This window comes from Athene cunicularia (genome assembly GCF_003259725.1).
Source record: "Athene cunicularia isolate RWA chromosome 3 unlocalized genomic scaffold, athCun1 chr3_part1, whole genome shotgun sequence".
Lineage (NCBI taxonomy): Eukaryota > Metazoa > Chordata > Aves > Strigiformes > Strigidae > Athene > Athene cunicularia.
The window spans coordinates 116,302,970-116,319,204 of NW_020799097.1; the positions used below are offsets into that span (position 1 = coordinate 116,302,970).

General features: G+C 41.2%; 1 protein-coding gene across 3 annotated transcripts in view; it reads left to right on the forward strand.

The window, feature by feature from the left end:
* Positions 1–16,235, forward strand: part of REL (REL proto-oncogene, NF-kB subunit) — a 43,677-nt gene that overhangs the window by 12,837 nt on the left and 14,605 nt on the right. For 2 of the 3 annotated variants that reach the window (XM_026846201.1, XM_026846202.1), the window contains 3 exons: positions 5,101–5,243; positions 8,388–8,536; positions 12,907–12,998. In XM_026846201.1, coding sequence (XP_026702002.1) covers positions 5,151–5,243; positions 8,388–8,536; positions 12,907–12,998 — 334 coding nt within the window. In that variant the 5' untranslated portion in view covers positions 5,101–5,150. Of the gene's footprint in view, positions 1–69; positions 151–5,100; positions 5,244–8,387; positions 8,537–12,906; positions 12,999–16,235 lie in introns of those variants that run through there. The other variant, XM_026846203.1, reaches the window with a different exon arrangement.

Below are 16,235 nucleotides of genomic sequence, written 5' to 3' on the forward strand. Positions count from 1 at the left end.
TCGCGGAAAAAAAAAAAAAAAAAGCGATGGCGGGTTTGGGGAAAAATGCGAAGTGGCGGTTGGTTCTTATTTTTATGCTGTGAGGGATAGTTTGCTTCTCCTCTTCCACCGTCTCCCTGTTGACTTGAGCCCGTAGGCAGTCGGAGGGAGGTGAGTAACCGTGCGAAAAAGGGTGACAGTGCTCTTGCCCTGTCACCCCATCATCTGCTTTTGCTATTAAATCCACATCCCAGTAGCTCATTAAGCAGGCTTGTGGAAGAAAGTTAAAGAAAAAACATCCCGGCGTTGTTCAGGTTAATTGTGACAAGATCTTAAGAGGTCGTTACTTTTCAGAATGGATTTCCGAAGTCTTAAAATCGTGTCATTTGAAACGTTTAGGCGTTAAACAAGCACATGGGTTTCATATCAGGGGCTCCACACATCACAAGGCCAGGCTCTGTGATGCTCAGCAAGATCCTGTTCACATAGTAACTTGTCTCTGAGAATGCAAATGAGTAAGAAACAGAGGTGGCATAAATGCAAAGTAACCTAGTAAAGGGGTTGTGCATTAAGTACAATAAAAAGCCCAGTTAAGTTTCTTTAGGCTAAATTAAACCAAATCTGTCATTCTTTTGGAAGGTGTTGCTCTGGTATTTTTTTAGGGTTTAAAAAAACCCCTTAAAACTCAAGACTTGGCAGTGTTAATTAAAATAACATTTCTAGGGAAAGATGCTTTCCAGCCTCAAAACTTAGCAGTGTCTGTTCTGTTACTACTTAGCAAAGTATGAACTTTCACTCCTGCTAAATGTATAGGTGTGATAACTATCGACAGAGCAAGAAAACAACTGGATTTGTATGGAGGCATTTTTTTAAATGTTGCATTGTCTTTTAGAGTGGCAAAACTGAAGCAGGAAATAGCACCTTTTTTTTTCTTTTTTTTTTTCTTCATGTCTTAATGTATTTTCAGTGTAATTAGGAACCAGATAAGGAATTTTTCAGTAGGGGAAGTTCATAACTTCCTGGTACTAGCTAGCTTTTGTAGGTTGGTTTTTTTTTTTTTTTTTTCTTTTTCTCTTTTGGTTGCTGTTCTGTAATGTAACATGATAGTAAAGGGGAAGTTTGTGAGCAGTTTTGTCTCTGTTAGACTCCATAAAAACATAGAGATTCTTAGGTAGATTACTTCCTTCTAAAACCAAATTTTACGTGTTTGGTTATTTAAGATTGACCTAGAATGTGCTATATAATCTCATTGCCTCTTTTTGCCTGAGGTGTTGCAGGAGGTTACATGTGTTTGCTCTTGCTTTTCAGAAATGGCTGTTGCTGTGGGGACATAAGGTCACCACTGATGTGTACAGAGCAGTGACATAGAAGTTGAAGGGCGACACTTCTCCTCCTTAAACCTCCCACAACGACCTCGGATCATGGGGTTTCGGGTGATACTTTCACCTCTTCCACAGAAACCCACAGCTACTTGGCTTTCACACCTGGAGGGTCTGTGCACAGGGCACAAATCATGTAGTCCCTCCGGACCCTGTTTCCTTTAAGCAAAGGAACGAGGCAAAACATACAAACCCTTGATCCCGTTGTCTCTTTTCTTGGTGGCAGCATGTTGCACTTTATCCCTAATGGCACAGGCTGTGTTAAACTATAAACTGGCCCAGGTTTCTCATCATGGAGAGGTCTGATGGAAGTGTTGTTCTGAGTGTTTGGCATTGATTGTCCTTCTGTTCCTTTCTGTATTGCTCAAAACAGAGGAGAATAAACCAACCTTTGGTTGTTGAATGAGTATACACTGGCTGAACTCTTGGAGCTCTACCTGCTTTTTCCTTGTTTATGTAATTGGGACACTTGATCTCCTGTATTCTCTTTTAAATTATTTAGCATAGTATTCAGAGCATGGGGAGGTATAAACAATTTTATAACAAAAAGAACAAGAGGTAGGTTGTAATATGTAGGATAATGCTCCTATTGCTAGCATGTGTATAGGCAATTATAATTAATTACAAATGCAAATTAAAGTCTTAAGCGTTTAGATGGATTAGCTAGATTTTTGCTTTTGTTCCATTTCAGATGCTTTTCTGAGTAGTTGTGGGCAGGTAGGTAATACGAATAGCTGGGCGTTTCTCTTCCAGAATAAGCAGAAGAGAGTTTGTTTTTAGACATAACTCTCATTTGTTTGACAAACACAGCAAGACCTGGAGAGGACAGGTCTTTAGTAACTGTGTGGGAACTACCAGACCTCTGTGCGTGAGAGCAGATTGTGCAATAGTTAAGCCATGCCCCTTCACAAGCACACTGCTGATTTACAGAAACAGGGAGCGTTGACCAGACCTCCACTTGGCTGCAGAGAGCTGAGAATACCTTTAGTTCAGACAAACCCTTTTCTGTGTTTCTTCTCTGTGCAAAACACGATGACACCAAAAATCACGGTAGAGATGATAATGTGATTCTTAAATAGAGTGAGAGAGAAGCAAGATAAAATGGAAGTTTAATCTTTAATCTCTGGAGGCTGCCGTGTCACTGAGCTTTACTTTCCCACAGACACACCTGCTGTTAAGCAGTGGGTTTGCCTTCAGTGACATTTGTTTCAGCCACAGCCCCATAAAGATCACCAAGCCCGGCATCTTAAAATAAAGCGCTCTTAATAGGTGAGAGATAAGAGCCCTTTTAAGCAAGCATTAGTAGACCATGAAGGCAAAGTATTGGTTAAAGCAGAGCAAGTAGAAGTGATTGTAGTCAATAGTAGTTTCAAACAGCAAGGCTCTAGCTAGCTTTGACAAATACATAACTTGTGTGGGTGTACTGTGCGTCTGGTTAGCAGCTATGTAAGTATGCACATCTCCACGGTGAGATGATTAGTAGGCACTTTGCTGCAATTTTGTCATTAGAACTTCTAAAATAGATTTTTAGTTTAGTATCTGGGCATGTGTCTGTGGCGTGCTGTGTTACATAGGATCGGAAAGGTGAGGTTCTTTTCTCAGCTGCACGATGGAAGTGCGAGGCTGGCTGACGCGCAGCAGTCGCTTCTCGCTGCTGGCAGAAGTCCTCTGGACTGTGCTGATAAATACAGTAGCATAAGGAAATTTAAGTGTGAAAGTTAAATGGCCATACTGCTGCAGTGGTGTGTGAGCTTGGTTTAGTGAGCAGCTCAGACCTCTGTTCTCTCTTTGAAACCAGCTTTATGTCGCTTCTAGGCTTTTTTGTTAGCACTACCTGTACCCCCCTCCTTTGTTGTACCGGGTTACTTTCCAGAAAGAGAAAACATACAAAGCTTACCTAAAGGAGAATTAGGTCAGCTGTGGGAAGTATCTAGAAAAGGGACCATCCTTGTAAGGAACTGGACCTGGAGTAGTAGCTGCTGTGTATTTAATGTGACAGCTCATGGTCTACTTCCAGAAAATGATTTAAAATCTGGTTGATGGGAGGTGATCGGTTTAGATATTGCATCTCAATAAATTGTCAGAAAGGAATATAGGCAGTCCTAAACCATAGTTCTCAAGCGTTTGGCACAAAATACAGCCTGGAGTTGAAGTGCATTGTGCCATTTTAAAAGGCATTCAGGTTTTGAAAGGGCATGTGTTGTTGGAGACGTCCAGCGTGCTTTCACATATTACCATTCCACAGCAGTCTGTAGGTGTGTTACATTCAGGTCAGACCAAGGTGACATCTCAGAGATGTAGTTCTTTCCATCCCTTCTCTGCTTCTCTTAACTACTTTATCTTTTAGGTTATAATATTTTCCTACTTTGAGTATGAATTGCTGCAGCACTGGAAATGTTTTGCAATCAGCAAATCCTGGGCACGAAGTTGAAGCTTTGTGTTGGCAGGTATACCTAAATCATTGTAGGTGCAACATGAGAACAGCCTTTATTATGGGGTTAAGATTGGAATCCACCTCTTTGCCAAAACTCATATGCTGTGGACTCATAGGCTGTGTAAACCTTGGGCAAAAGGAAGCAGGGGAACTTTTACCCTTTTAGCACTTTGAATATATTTAATAACTATTATGCTTACATTGAAGTCAGAGCACTTTTTTTTTTTCTTCAGTGCTGTGCCACAGGATGTTGCCTGTCATGTTTGTTTGTGATGCTCGACCTTGCTTGAGTAGGATGCTATTATATGAAGATGACAGAGAGCTCAGTAGACATTTCCATAAGCTACGTTCTTCTGATCGTGCAGCACCATGATGATTCAACTGCTACAATATTTACTTACCCTCTCGTTATTTGTTTTTCACATGCCATCCCACTGTTGTCACTGTTTGATTGACTATCCTGTTTGATGTTCTTAGTGAGATATATTAAATAGCTTGTTACTGTCTGGCAGTAAAACATCACTTGAAAAGTACTTACACTCTTCCTAAGTTAATGTCTTTCTAACACAGCCCCCCCTTACTGTTCTGCTGTCTCTTACTCTATCACTCACGGTTCCTGAAAACTTTTTTTGACAGCTGCCCAATAGCTTTCACTGAGGTTTTGTTGTCTGGGGAGATACTGCAACTAGAATTTAGTCCTCTGGGAGGTGGGTAGCTCAAGATGTGAAAATCAATACCAGCAATCAGGTGTTTTCTGAGCCCACAGTCATGGTATTCAACCCAGTAGGGTTTTTTTTGCATAATTTGCATAGTTTCTGCTTCACTATAATAGGAACCAAATCAATCAATTCTGAGGAACATCTTTTAGAGGACACTGAAGAGAACATAGTACTGACAGTACCTGTAGGTTGAGAGGACAGCCATTCCCAACAGTGTATTATAATATAAAATATCAACTGTTCCCTCAAAGTAATGATTTGGTTTCTATTGTATAAAATATGTGTCTGATGAAAGAATATTCTCTTAACAGCTGAAAGAAGCTAAGCTTGAGGTGGGATGGAGGGGAGGGCATCCTTTGCAAATTACTTACATGGCATCGATACCTGAGACTTCATTTAAATATGTTCTCTCCTCTTGCCCCCCACCTTCAGTGTGTGCATGTACCTAGAAAGAATAGATTGTCCAAGAAGGGAGACTAAGTGGAAAGAATGGTCATGTCAGTCAAAGAGTCTAGACACTAATTCTTACATCTTGTGCTGCTTTTTAAGCTCTACTGTGTGCTAACATTGAAAATGTTTTGTTTTTAAGGTGGCCCTGAGCCCTACATTGAAATATTTGAACAACCCAGGCAAAGGGGCATGCGTTTCAGATACAAATGTGAGGGAAGATCAGCAGGCAGCATTCCAGGGGAACACAGTACTGAAAACAATAAGACCTTCCCTTCCATACAGGTAAATACTGTTTTTATCTGTGAATTATCACTGCCCACACACTAACTTTGTACTGTAGCTATGCGTTGGACTCAGTACAGTAAATAAAATACTTTTCATTTTCTGTTATTCTTTCCTTTCCAAAGTTCTGGTAGAGAGGGAATTCAGTCAAGTTACTAACTGTCTGGAAATCATTATCATCTTTCTTCTGTATGCACATGTGTTCTGGTTTCTTAGTTAGGTGACTTGGGTTTGTTCTTACTGTTTGGACTGCAGCATGAATTTTGGGAGGGCTTTGAAGGAGTTTGCATACAAAATTTGAAAAGGCTTTGAAAAGCTTCTGGGCGCAGTGTGAAAGAAGGTACTTTGTATGAGTGAGCAAAGTAAGAAAGTGACTTGCAGCCAGTGATTTGATGATTAGGCTGTGCAAGAGAAACTACCATGAAGTATGTGAAGTCAGAAGGGGATACAGAATTTAAAAATGAGCTGAGAAAGGGGAATTATGTGGTCAGAGCACCTGCAATAAAGATGAATTGAGTGGTTGCATTATAGATAGGTTGGGAACTCCAGGATGAAAGGATTCAGAGTAGCCCTAGCAGCTCTCATCAAAGCAGGGACAAAGGTACAGGTGGTAGAGGTGGTATGGAAGGGAAGTTCTTGGGCAGTAGCTTTCATACATGGGACAAAAAACATGTCATAGACCCTAGACAGGGTGCGGTAAGGGAGAAGAATTTCTGGTCTCCGATTTGAAGTTTAAGTTGTTAAGTATTTCCTTGATCTCTTTCAATTTGAAGAAAACCTTTCAGAGAGTAGAAGTATATGTAGTACTCAACTATAAAGAGGAAGTTGAGTACTTGCCATCCTGAAGTATGTAACAGTGCTCAAGAACAGAAGCTGTGTGTCTGTGTTTGCAGTGTATGTAACTATGAAAAAAAAAAAAAAAAGGTGGAACCAAAGATGGAGTCTCTGGAATAACAGCAGAAAAAGAAGGATACAGAGGATGTAAAGTATGAAAAATATGAGATGTTTTAGGCTCAGGCATAAAAGCTCTTTAGGAAGAGGGGAGTTTGCAAAAGGCAGTATTGGCAGTCATGTTGAGCGGCAGAGTGAGCATCTTACTATGTAAAACAACTGTGGAAGCTGATCTAGCCCTGAAGCCAGAATTACTAAGGGAAGAAGCAAACAAGAAGGTCCCCCCCTTGACTGTCACAGTGCCAGATTTGGTTAAGGAATGCAGGAAATTGAGATCTTGCCAGATTCTTTTTCAGCACTCTATCAACTGAACAAGGAACTACATAGGCTGCTGGCAAGATTAAATACTTTCCCAGAGTCTCAGCCTAAGGCTGTGTCAGGGCACAAGTTAAATGGACAGTGTAAGCCCTTGATTCCTCTTAGCCTGGACTGTACTGCATGTGAAGGCCAGCCAGAACCCAAAGGGAAGACGGGACATGGGTAGGGGACTGTGCAATCCTGGCCAAGTTGATTCTTTTTTTTAAAGGTGACTGCTGATGACAGAGCTGATTGTTACTGATAGCAGGTGATTTCTAGGTGAATTCCTGCCTCCCTGAAGCCCGTAGGAGGCTTTAGGGCTGATTTAGCTGCTAGGGGAGGCCCCTCTAGAGATGGAAACATCTATGAGGATGAGAACAGAGAGGCCAGGAAGAGATTAAATTTTGTGGTGCAGTTATGATGAAGAACATCAAGGAGGAACTGGGGAATCAAAAGTGGCTAGATCAGGCTTCAAGGGACTGGGTGTGAAATGAGGGAGAAATGATGTAATAGTTGAAGAGCGTGAAGTAGTGGTGGAAGTTTTGTTTTAAGGGTAAAAAGTAACAGTGACTTGTATGAAGGCCAGGAAAGGAGCCATATTGGAGACTGAAGAAGCTAACAGATGACGAAAACTGGAAGAGCAGAAGTCAAGTCGAAGGTCGGAGGCGTTGGCTGAAAAGGATATATGGTGGATCCTTCCAGTCTCAGGAGGAGGCAAGAAAGGGCTGAAGGAGGAGAGGAACAGTTAGTTATAGGGTAGGGGAAGTGAAGGAAGAGAGCTTGCCTCTGCATAAATGTGTGCCTGAGCAAGTCTTGTATTTACTTTCAAGTTGTTTATACTTCAAACAATTTAGGCCAAACTGTTTTTCTTTCTTTTTTTTTTTTTTTTTTTTTACTATCACCCACGCAACCCTTGGTGACTTCATTGGTAGCCGTCATCATGAGGGAAGACTTATGCACCTGAGAAACGTGTGTTGAATTAGGTTGATGACTGCTGTGAAGGAGCTTCAGAATTCAGTGCCTCCCTTCCTGAAGATAAGATAGAATATTCATTTGAGAATTAATTAAAAAAAAAAAAAAAGAAAAGATTTCATAGGGAATTATGTCATGCTGTATCTGTTAGGAACCTCTTTCACTACTTAGTGTTCCACACACACGTAATATCCTTATCCCTGAGGCTTTAGGAGCTTGTTCCTAAGATTTGGAGCTAGACCTGTCCTTCAGTAATCATTTGTATGTGGTCACCTATGTAGAATTTTGGTTTTTGTTGTAAGGCTAGATATGATAATGAAATACGTCTTGTTACATTTGATTTTATGGCATTCCAAGCTGTTTTAGGTCTAAGCTTTTGTATTACATTTGACCTTTTGCATAGAGATGAATTCAGTTTATATAAAGAACCCCGGTGAGATGATGAAACAATAGATCTCCAGCCTCAAAAAAAAGAGGGTGGGGGGAAGGAAGAAAGAAAAGATTCTTTAGAGCCTTTCAGACTTCCTTCCCATTCTTGCATTAGGGCAGTTTAAGAAGACTGAACAGATTGAATGTTGAATACTGGCAGTAACGAACAAATAACCGTTTTTTTTTAGCAAAAGTAGCAGGTGAAATATGTTGGTTTACTTTCTGAAATGGATAAGCTCTTGAAAAAAACCTTCACTTCTTCAAATATTTTGCCAAAGAGTTTGTTTTGTTTTTTTTTTTCCTGTGAAATGAACAGAACTGAAATGGAATGTGCAACTTTGGGCTTTTATGAAGCAATAATGCCATTTTCTCAGCTGTAGTGTTTCTTCCCTAGAGTATTTGAGGATAAAATGTATTTTCTGTTACATGTGAGGATTTCACTAGTCCCAATATCTAAAATCTAGAAAATATCTCACTTTTTTTTTTTTTTAATAGATTCTGAACTATTTTGGAAAAGTCAAAATAAGAACTACACTGGTAACAAAGAATGAACCCTACAAGCCACACCCTCATGATCTGGTTGGAAAAGACTGCAGAGATGGCTACTATGAAGCAGAGTTCGGGCCAGAACGGCGAGTCCTGTCGTGAGTAGTGGTGTTGCTTGGGAATTTGATTAATTGTGCAAGTGATTTGTTAATCTTATGTTTAAAAACTCAGACTAGTGATTAAAAGAGCAATTAGTATGCTGTTTTTGCTGAAGCTTACTAATCCATCTCAGAGGGAGGGCGACTTCTCTTTGAAGTATTTCCTTCTTTTTCAGTACTTCACACACTCATTCATTGAGCATATTTTTTTCCTATCACCCTTTTCTTTCCTTTGTTCATTCTCACAAGGTCTGTCTCCTTTTCCTTTCTCCCACTTGTCTGCTTTTTTTAGTTTCATTCAGTAACACTTCTTCCTGTGATTCTCTCCTACATGTGAAAATGATGAATAATAGAAAGGATAACAACACCATTAGAGTTAGCACTTCACAGTGATTAGGGAAGTTCATATCCTCCATGGGAATTATATTTGGACTTTCTGGAAACCGGTGGAGAAAGTTTGGGCTGGATGAGTATCACGTCATTATGTCATTTAGATGATAATGGTTGGGACACATCTAGAAATGTGTTAGTAGCTGTCAGTGTTGTTGCTGTTTGTTTGGGTTTTTTTTTTTTTTTAGTAAAAATAGAGTTTCTGCTCAGTCCTAGATCTGTAGAGCAAGCATGCTGGGGAAGGATCTACTTGTGGATGCAGTAAGGAAGATTTAGGCTGTGTATGAGATGTGTTTCTTAGTGCTATTCAGAGGGATATTAAGAATATCTAAAATACAGTTGTCTTTGATGGCATTTCCTGTAAGTTTGCCAACTCATATAATAAAGTAAAAGCAGAGTAAACTGCAAGATACGTCAAGTGATTATCACTGGAAGGGGGAATTTAGAATTGACAAGCTGTTTGTGGTTCACAGTTTGAAATGTAGTAAATTTGGAAGTAGCTTATTGCTTGGGGTAAACATAACTGAGCTGGGAAGAAAATAAGGTGACTATTTCGGTGTATAAATAGCTCTTACGTGGTGCTTTCAGGCTGATGTGATTGTGTTGATGTTAGTGAAATTACTCCATGTTTATGTGGGTTTAGTCAGTAGAATGCTATTAAAGGAGAGAGCTGAAGACACAGCCTGTTTGAAGATGATGATTGCCTGATGGTGAAATAAAAAGTTGTAATAGTGGAGATGCTTCTTCAACATACAGCCCAGGCTGAAGTGATCATGAATGTGCTGTACTGTATTCAGGTGGCACGTAGCATGTTGACTGTACCACCTTTTGCTGTTACAGATGCTAATGATTTCATTGGTTTATTGTTTTTAGCTCTGTTCACAGTACTGTCTTAACTGGCAAGTGGTAGAAAAGGGTTAGTAAATGTAATTCCTATAATTCTTCCCCCACTGACATACCTCTCTAGAAAGGTGAGACTGTCCCTTCAGACACTTACCATCCATCTTGGTGATTGTAACCTCACCCTTGTGGGCTTCCCTGCAAATAGAGTTCCCCTTCACCTCGTCTAAAACTTGTCTTAAGCTGTTCAGGGACCTTGCACCTTCCTCTGACTGTCCATTCACCAGCTTCTCCTTTGTCTTCTCAAATCAGGCTTCCTCACCCAAGATCAAATGATGTCTGCCATTCTAGCCCATCCCACTTCCTGCTCTCACCTCTGGGCCTTCTGGTCTGAAGCAAAAAATCCTGATTGCTTAACACTTTCTCTGGATATGTGTTATGTTCACTGGGTGGAAGGAAGACACTGATGATTGGTTTTCCTTTCTGCATTTTGTTGCACAAGGTTAAGTGTGTAAGGGCAAGGTAAGCCTGTGGAGAGGCCATTGCAGGACAAAATGCCAAAAAGCATTGGCATGCTCTACAAATATTTGTTGGCCAGTTTTGATTTTGTCTCTGTTACATGTGTGCATCAAATCCTGTTCTTTCACTTAATGCTATGTCTCCATTCCATTTACAGCACTTGAGGCTGTTTGCTATATCCATCAATTCTTCTCAATATCATTAGGTTATAAGCCTCTCAGTTTCTTACAAAATAGTAAGTGGGCTACTTTCACTTTACTGATAATGCGAAACTGTAAGCTTCGATTGAGCTTGACATTGGAGATCCAGATGGGAGGAGGCTTGAACCATTCTCTTTGAAATGTTTCCAGCATCGGTACACTCATTTTTTTTTTTTTCAACAAATGATTGGTTGCTTTAAGATGAAAGAACAGTATGATCCATAATTGAATCTGGATGTTTAAAGTCATTTTCCTTTTTGTGGCTGGTGACTCAGTCTTCACATTCTTCTCTTCGAGTCCATGTTGGAGAAAAGCCTCATGCAGTACTAGTGAGCAGGAGATGTCCTCTCCTGGTAGTGGTTCTGGCTGTTTACTCTTGTTGAGCATCCTAAATGGAGCAAAAATCCATTTTTTTTTTGGTGTGTATTTTTTTTTCCTGCAGAATTTGAATTATTAATCCCAGATTTTGGGCTGGTCTGAGTAATTACTCTACTTTCTGCTCGTTTGAAGTTCCCCTGTATAGTTCCTGTTGAACCAAATGTTTTGTTCTGTTTGTCCTATAATGATACTTGTACTGCTGCCTAAACTTGGTCAGAGCCCTCCCCGGCCAAAACATCAAGGCAAAAGTGTCATTGTTGGAGCTTACGTGACTGCCTGTATACTCAGATTTTGACTTCCTAGTTTGTTGTCTCTCTGCATGGATGATATCATAGTTTTAAAAAAAGTTTTTCGTTCTTTTTCTCTCTTCCTACTTCTCCCTCTCTCTTCTCGTTATCTTGCTTGCTTCCTGTCAGCTAGCGTTGATGTGAAACCCCACAGCCTTGCTGAGGTTCTCAACAGTTTCTCCTGTGCTCCAGCCCTCTGCTCAGCGATAGTTCAGTAGACACTTTCACTGTGACAAGTGCGTGTTTTACAAAATGCTTATAATCTGAGAATTAAGGGGTGCTTAAAAGCCTAGTTTCTGTCCACGAGAGGCTTAGTTCACAGTGGTTGAAAGGTGCAGAGTAATGGCTGTCAGTCCTTGCACAGCTGGATAAAGCTTTTGCTCAAGGCCAGTTCTACTTATGTACTTGCTTGATAATTTAGAGTGGATGGTAGGAGAGCCTGGGACTGCCAGGTGGCAATTTGGGGATAAAATATGGAACCAGGCCCATTCATGGCCTTGAAGTGTGCTTCAGACTGAGTCTGTGGAATACACTGGGTGATCAGGGTGGGGAAAAAGTATTATGTGCTGTGATCAAGCCCTAAAAAAAGTACTAGCTACAAGACAGGATAGAAGTAGCATTGCTCACCGAGCTACAGAACAAATATTGAATGTCAGTAGCCCCAACGTGAAGCCAGGGTGCTTTAGGGAATTATAAGATGCTACTGCATTTCATTTTCCTCTAGGTCACTGTATCAGGTTCAGGTTCACAAGGAAGCTTATGTGCTCCTCTAGTGAACAAAGGTTGTGGAAGTGGAGCCTGACTGCAGGGGATTTGGGAACCTTTGAGCAGAGCATAGTGGGCACAGGCAAGGGATTTTAAGAAAGTTAATCTTAACATCATGCTAGGATAGCCTTGTTCAGAGCAGGGAAATGTAGAACGATTCTTGAGAGTGTTGGCAGGAACAAGGAGTATCTTTAGGTCCGTTAAGGTGGTTTTTTAGGCATAGCTAAACCAAAGAACCTTTGTGGAGTTTCAAAGGAAGGGAAATAGCTGGTACTTCTGGAGAAGGGTGCCTGCTGGCACGACCTATCTTCTGAGCTTATTGTAACATCATGAAACACAGATTATTTTTTTTTACTTTTTACTTCCTGCTTTACATCCACTCAGCTTTGATGATGTCATGGTTTTTCCATGTGGGAAAGAGTCAGCTCGCCTGGGACTCCCCCCACCTCCTGCATCGGGGTGACCTGTGCTCTTATGCAAATAAGGAAGAGCTGCAGCTCTTCAGAAGTTTTCCGTAACTACATGAGATTTTAAAACCTGTTTTGACTCGTTTTGAAAAAACCTTTAAAATAGCGTTTTAAATTTACATTCCCTGATAAAAGCAGGAGAGCAAATCCTTAACTAATGCGAATCAGCAGGTTTATTAATAACAAAAATAATTGTCACTTCAGATTACCTGACATTGAGTATTTAACTTTTTAATTACTGTAGGTTTACTGACGAGTAACAAATGTTAATACAGAGGTATATATTTTTAATAAAGAGTATGAATCCTTCAGGATTTTATTTTTGTATTTTTCGCTTCTGTTTCTGCTCTTACTTTAGAAAAACACAGCATCTCTGCTTTTCAGGTCTTCTACACCCTTATCAAAATAAGTTTGTTTTTTTTTAAATTTCTTACACTGTTATCACACTAGTCAACATCAAATAATTTATTAAATGTTCTACACTGAAGTCTTCGGTTGTTGAAATCCTGCCACATGTGCTTCAGCTTTCAGAATTTGGGCATTCAGTGTGTGAAGAAGAAAGACCTGAAGGAATCCATTTCTTTACGAATCTCCAAGAAGATTAACCCTTTCAATGGTGAGTAGAACTTGGCTGGTTCACTTTGCAGAGTTGGTGGGGTTTTGTTTGTCCTGCCTTTGCTTTTTGTGGTGGAGCTTTATTTTTTCTAAAAAAACTAAAAAGCCCTAACCTTTCTAAAAAGGCTCTTCCCTTTCTGCCCTCCTAGTCTTTCATCACTGCCACCACATGATTAATCTGTTTGGATAGTTGCCCCTTTTATTTATTTTTTTCAAATCCCCATAAGCAATGTAAGTTGCTGTGTGGATAGAAGCAATTGGATAGCAGCAGAAAAACCCTCCCAGGAAACTTCTACAAGTACCTCAGCAATTGGATTCCCCAGTTTTGGCAGCTGTGGCTTAACTGTGCAACAACGTAAACCAGTACAAATCTTATCTTGCTACTGTCCCATCCCTTCTCTTGTTGTGATGCTGGTGTTTGTGACCCCTCAGCCAGACAGTTCAGGGAGCTGATGGACTCCTTGAAGCTGCCCCTTGCTTGATTTTAGAGCACAGGAGCTGGGGCAGGCCCTTGGGAAGTCCACATCAGTATTGCTCTTGGTCCAGTCTGAGGCAGGTTGTGCTGCTACAGAGCCACACCTGTAAGGGCCTATACGACAGCTGATCTGTGGGCTGATCACAAAGAGTCATCCTGTTCTTCCCAACATCCCTGGTCACACACTCCTACTACTTTCCTCACTCCAGCTACAGAGGCTGCATGGCTACACGGTGAATGGACTCAGCAAGTTGCTCCAATGGAAAACCAACTTGCAGGAAAAAAAAGGGGGGGAAGGGAAAAGCCAACTCACAAGTGGTTTCCCCTCAGATCAACTTGCTAAACCAATTCCATCTCGAAGCCACACAATTGCTAAGTTCAATGAGCAGAGGGGGTGGGTAGCACACAGCAAACTGGAGCGAGACCAACACCTCCAGCATGTGGGCACAACTGGGGGGATGTAGATGAAAAGCATAAATACCCCCAGACTATTAGCTGAGCATTATGAATGCAGTCATGCATTTGTGTAAGTGTGGCAAGAGCTTGGAGATTTTCCAATTTTTTTTTTTTTTTTAATACCCACAGAAGTCTTGCTAAATTCAGGTAAAAACCCTTCTTAGAGAGTTGAGAGCTGGATTTCTGTCTCGCTTCAAAATACATGTCCCTGAACTGAGGCAAAAAGAAGCGTGTTGAAGTTATTACAGAATAAGAAATGGTTTAGATCATTTTCTTAGTTTCAAAACAGCTGCTTGGAGTCAGGCGGATGGTCCTGATGGTCCATCTAAACAATTATCCTAGTTCTGATAATGTATGCATGCAAGAGCATCTCTCTTTACATGAGTTTAGTCCTTCAGCACAATGTAAACAGTTTTAAGTGTTTTAATTATTTTTACCTTGACTCAGCCAGCTCTACTTTGAATTTAAACAAAAAAGGGGAACTCTTCTGTTCAGCCCTCTTGGCTTTCTTTTACTCCATAAATTAAAAAATGGGTTGACGTTTTCTCTTTACGTTGTGCAGTAGAAGAATGCGATAAAAATCCCTTTTTGCACATGTATTTCACCAAAGCAACTTTAGCAACCATGTCTTTAGCACTGTTCCTAAGCGCTGAGGAGTGTCATAGTGAAGAAATGTTTAACTAAAATCATTTGACAGTAGATTTTTACAGTGGTTGGCATGTAACTCTGAATTCGCTGATCGTTTTGGGGCATTTACCGCAGGTTGTACTTGGTAGCATCAGGGCAGATCCTGGCCTGCTTTCCACCAGTGCAGCAGCAGAGGAGACCACAGCCCTGCCCTGGCAGCAGGGAAGAGCCTTGTGTGGGTGACACACAGGGCAGCACCCTGCTCTCGGCGGGGGTTGTGCTGAGAAGGGGCCTCTGGCAATCCCCAGTCTGCGTAATTGCCCTTCAGCACTTGTTAATGTGTCAGCACAAAGCAGAGCCGATTGAGAATGACCTCCAGCTGCTCCAGGGCAGTCCCTTGCTAAGTAGAGCCCAGAAAAGCATAGGACCAATGTCAAATAAAACAGGATTAGTGACAGAAGTATTTTCATATGTGTACTTAGTTGATCCAAACAGGGTTTCATTAGCAGCAGTCGCCGTAATGTTCACTGCTTGATAAGATTGAAAGTTTTATGTATGGATTTAACTTGTTTTTCAAGGTGGGAAGAGTATCACTACGTTCTCCAGGATTGCACAGGCTGTCTTGTATCCTGGTTTGAGCTTGGTTTATGTCTTCAGAAAGGCATCTGACTTCTCTATGTAGAGATGTTTCAGGGTTAGGTGCATCCTCTAAGCAGGTAGCAAGGTAGTCTTCCTCATTTCTTGCATGAACATCATAGAAGAAATTTAATGGAGCTGTAAACTAGCCTTCAGGGGTTTGTGTGTTGGTTGTTTTTTCTTTCCCACCTTGTTCTGGAACAAATAGTCCTCTTTCCGAGTCTCCTTTCAAGGCAGAGGCTCAGTATTGACCCTGCTAACAGATGTGAAATGCTTCCATCCTGCCAGCATGTGTATTACTTGCCTTGTCTGCAATGCAGGGTCCGCAAAGTTGTGCTCCAAACTTGCTTGTATAAAGGGACCATTGTCTTCTGGGGAAGACAACTGGGATGGCAAAGGGAGAGAGTGAGCCCTAATGCAAATTCTCTGGTGGTGTCATCCCTCCTCCACACCTTCTGGTGTATGGTATGGATGCACACTGAGTCAAGGTCATAATCAGCACCAGTGGGAGGTTGCATGGTCAAGATGTATGAGTTTTTAAGGTCATTTTCTCCAGCACTCTCACCTGTCTTGTTAAAGCAATTGATGTCCACCTCTGAACTCCTGGCTGATAAGTTGGTGTTGTGGATTGTGCCATGTGCCTAGCTGGATCTGTCTGCATCTGAGCCATTCTGCAAGCTTACCCACAAGGCTGTTTCACTATGAATTCCCCACAATTAGCTGGCAGCGTTTATCCCTTGATAAGTTCAATGCCGGCTGTGCAAATTGCGTGCGTTCGCAGGGATGGAAATGGGATGAGTGACTTGCGCTCAGGTCATGCGTTAGTCTGGTTTGAGAGAGAGTTGCTGTTTCCACCCCATCACTGGATGTTTTCGTGATCCGTTGTGTTCACAAGGTATGTCCCGTATATTTTTGTCCTTTAATAAGATAAACAGTTCTATTAATCTCTCTTGTCTCTCATCCCTGAGCACACCAGGGAAATGGTGCGTGTAACTAGGACTCCTTGGCATGACGATGATATAAATAGCACAGCATCGAAGGAGA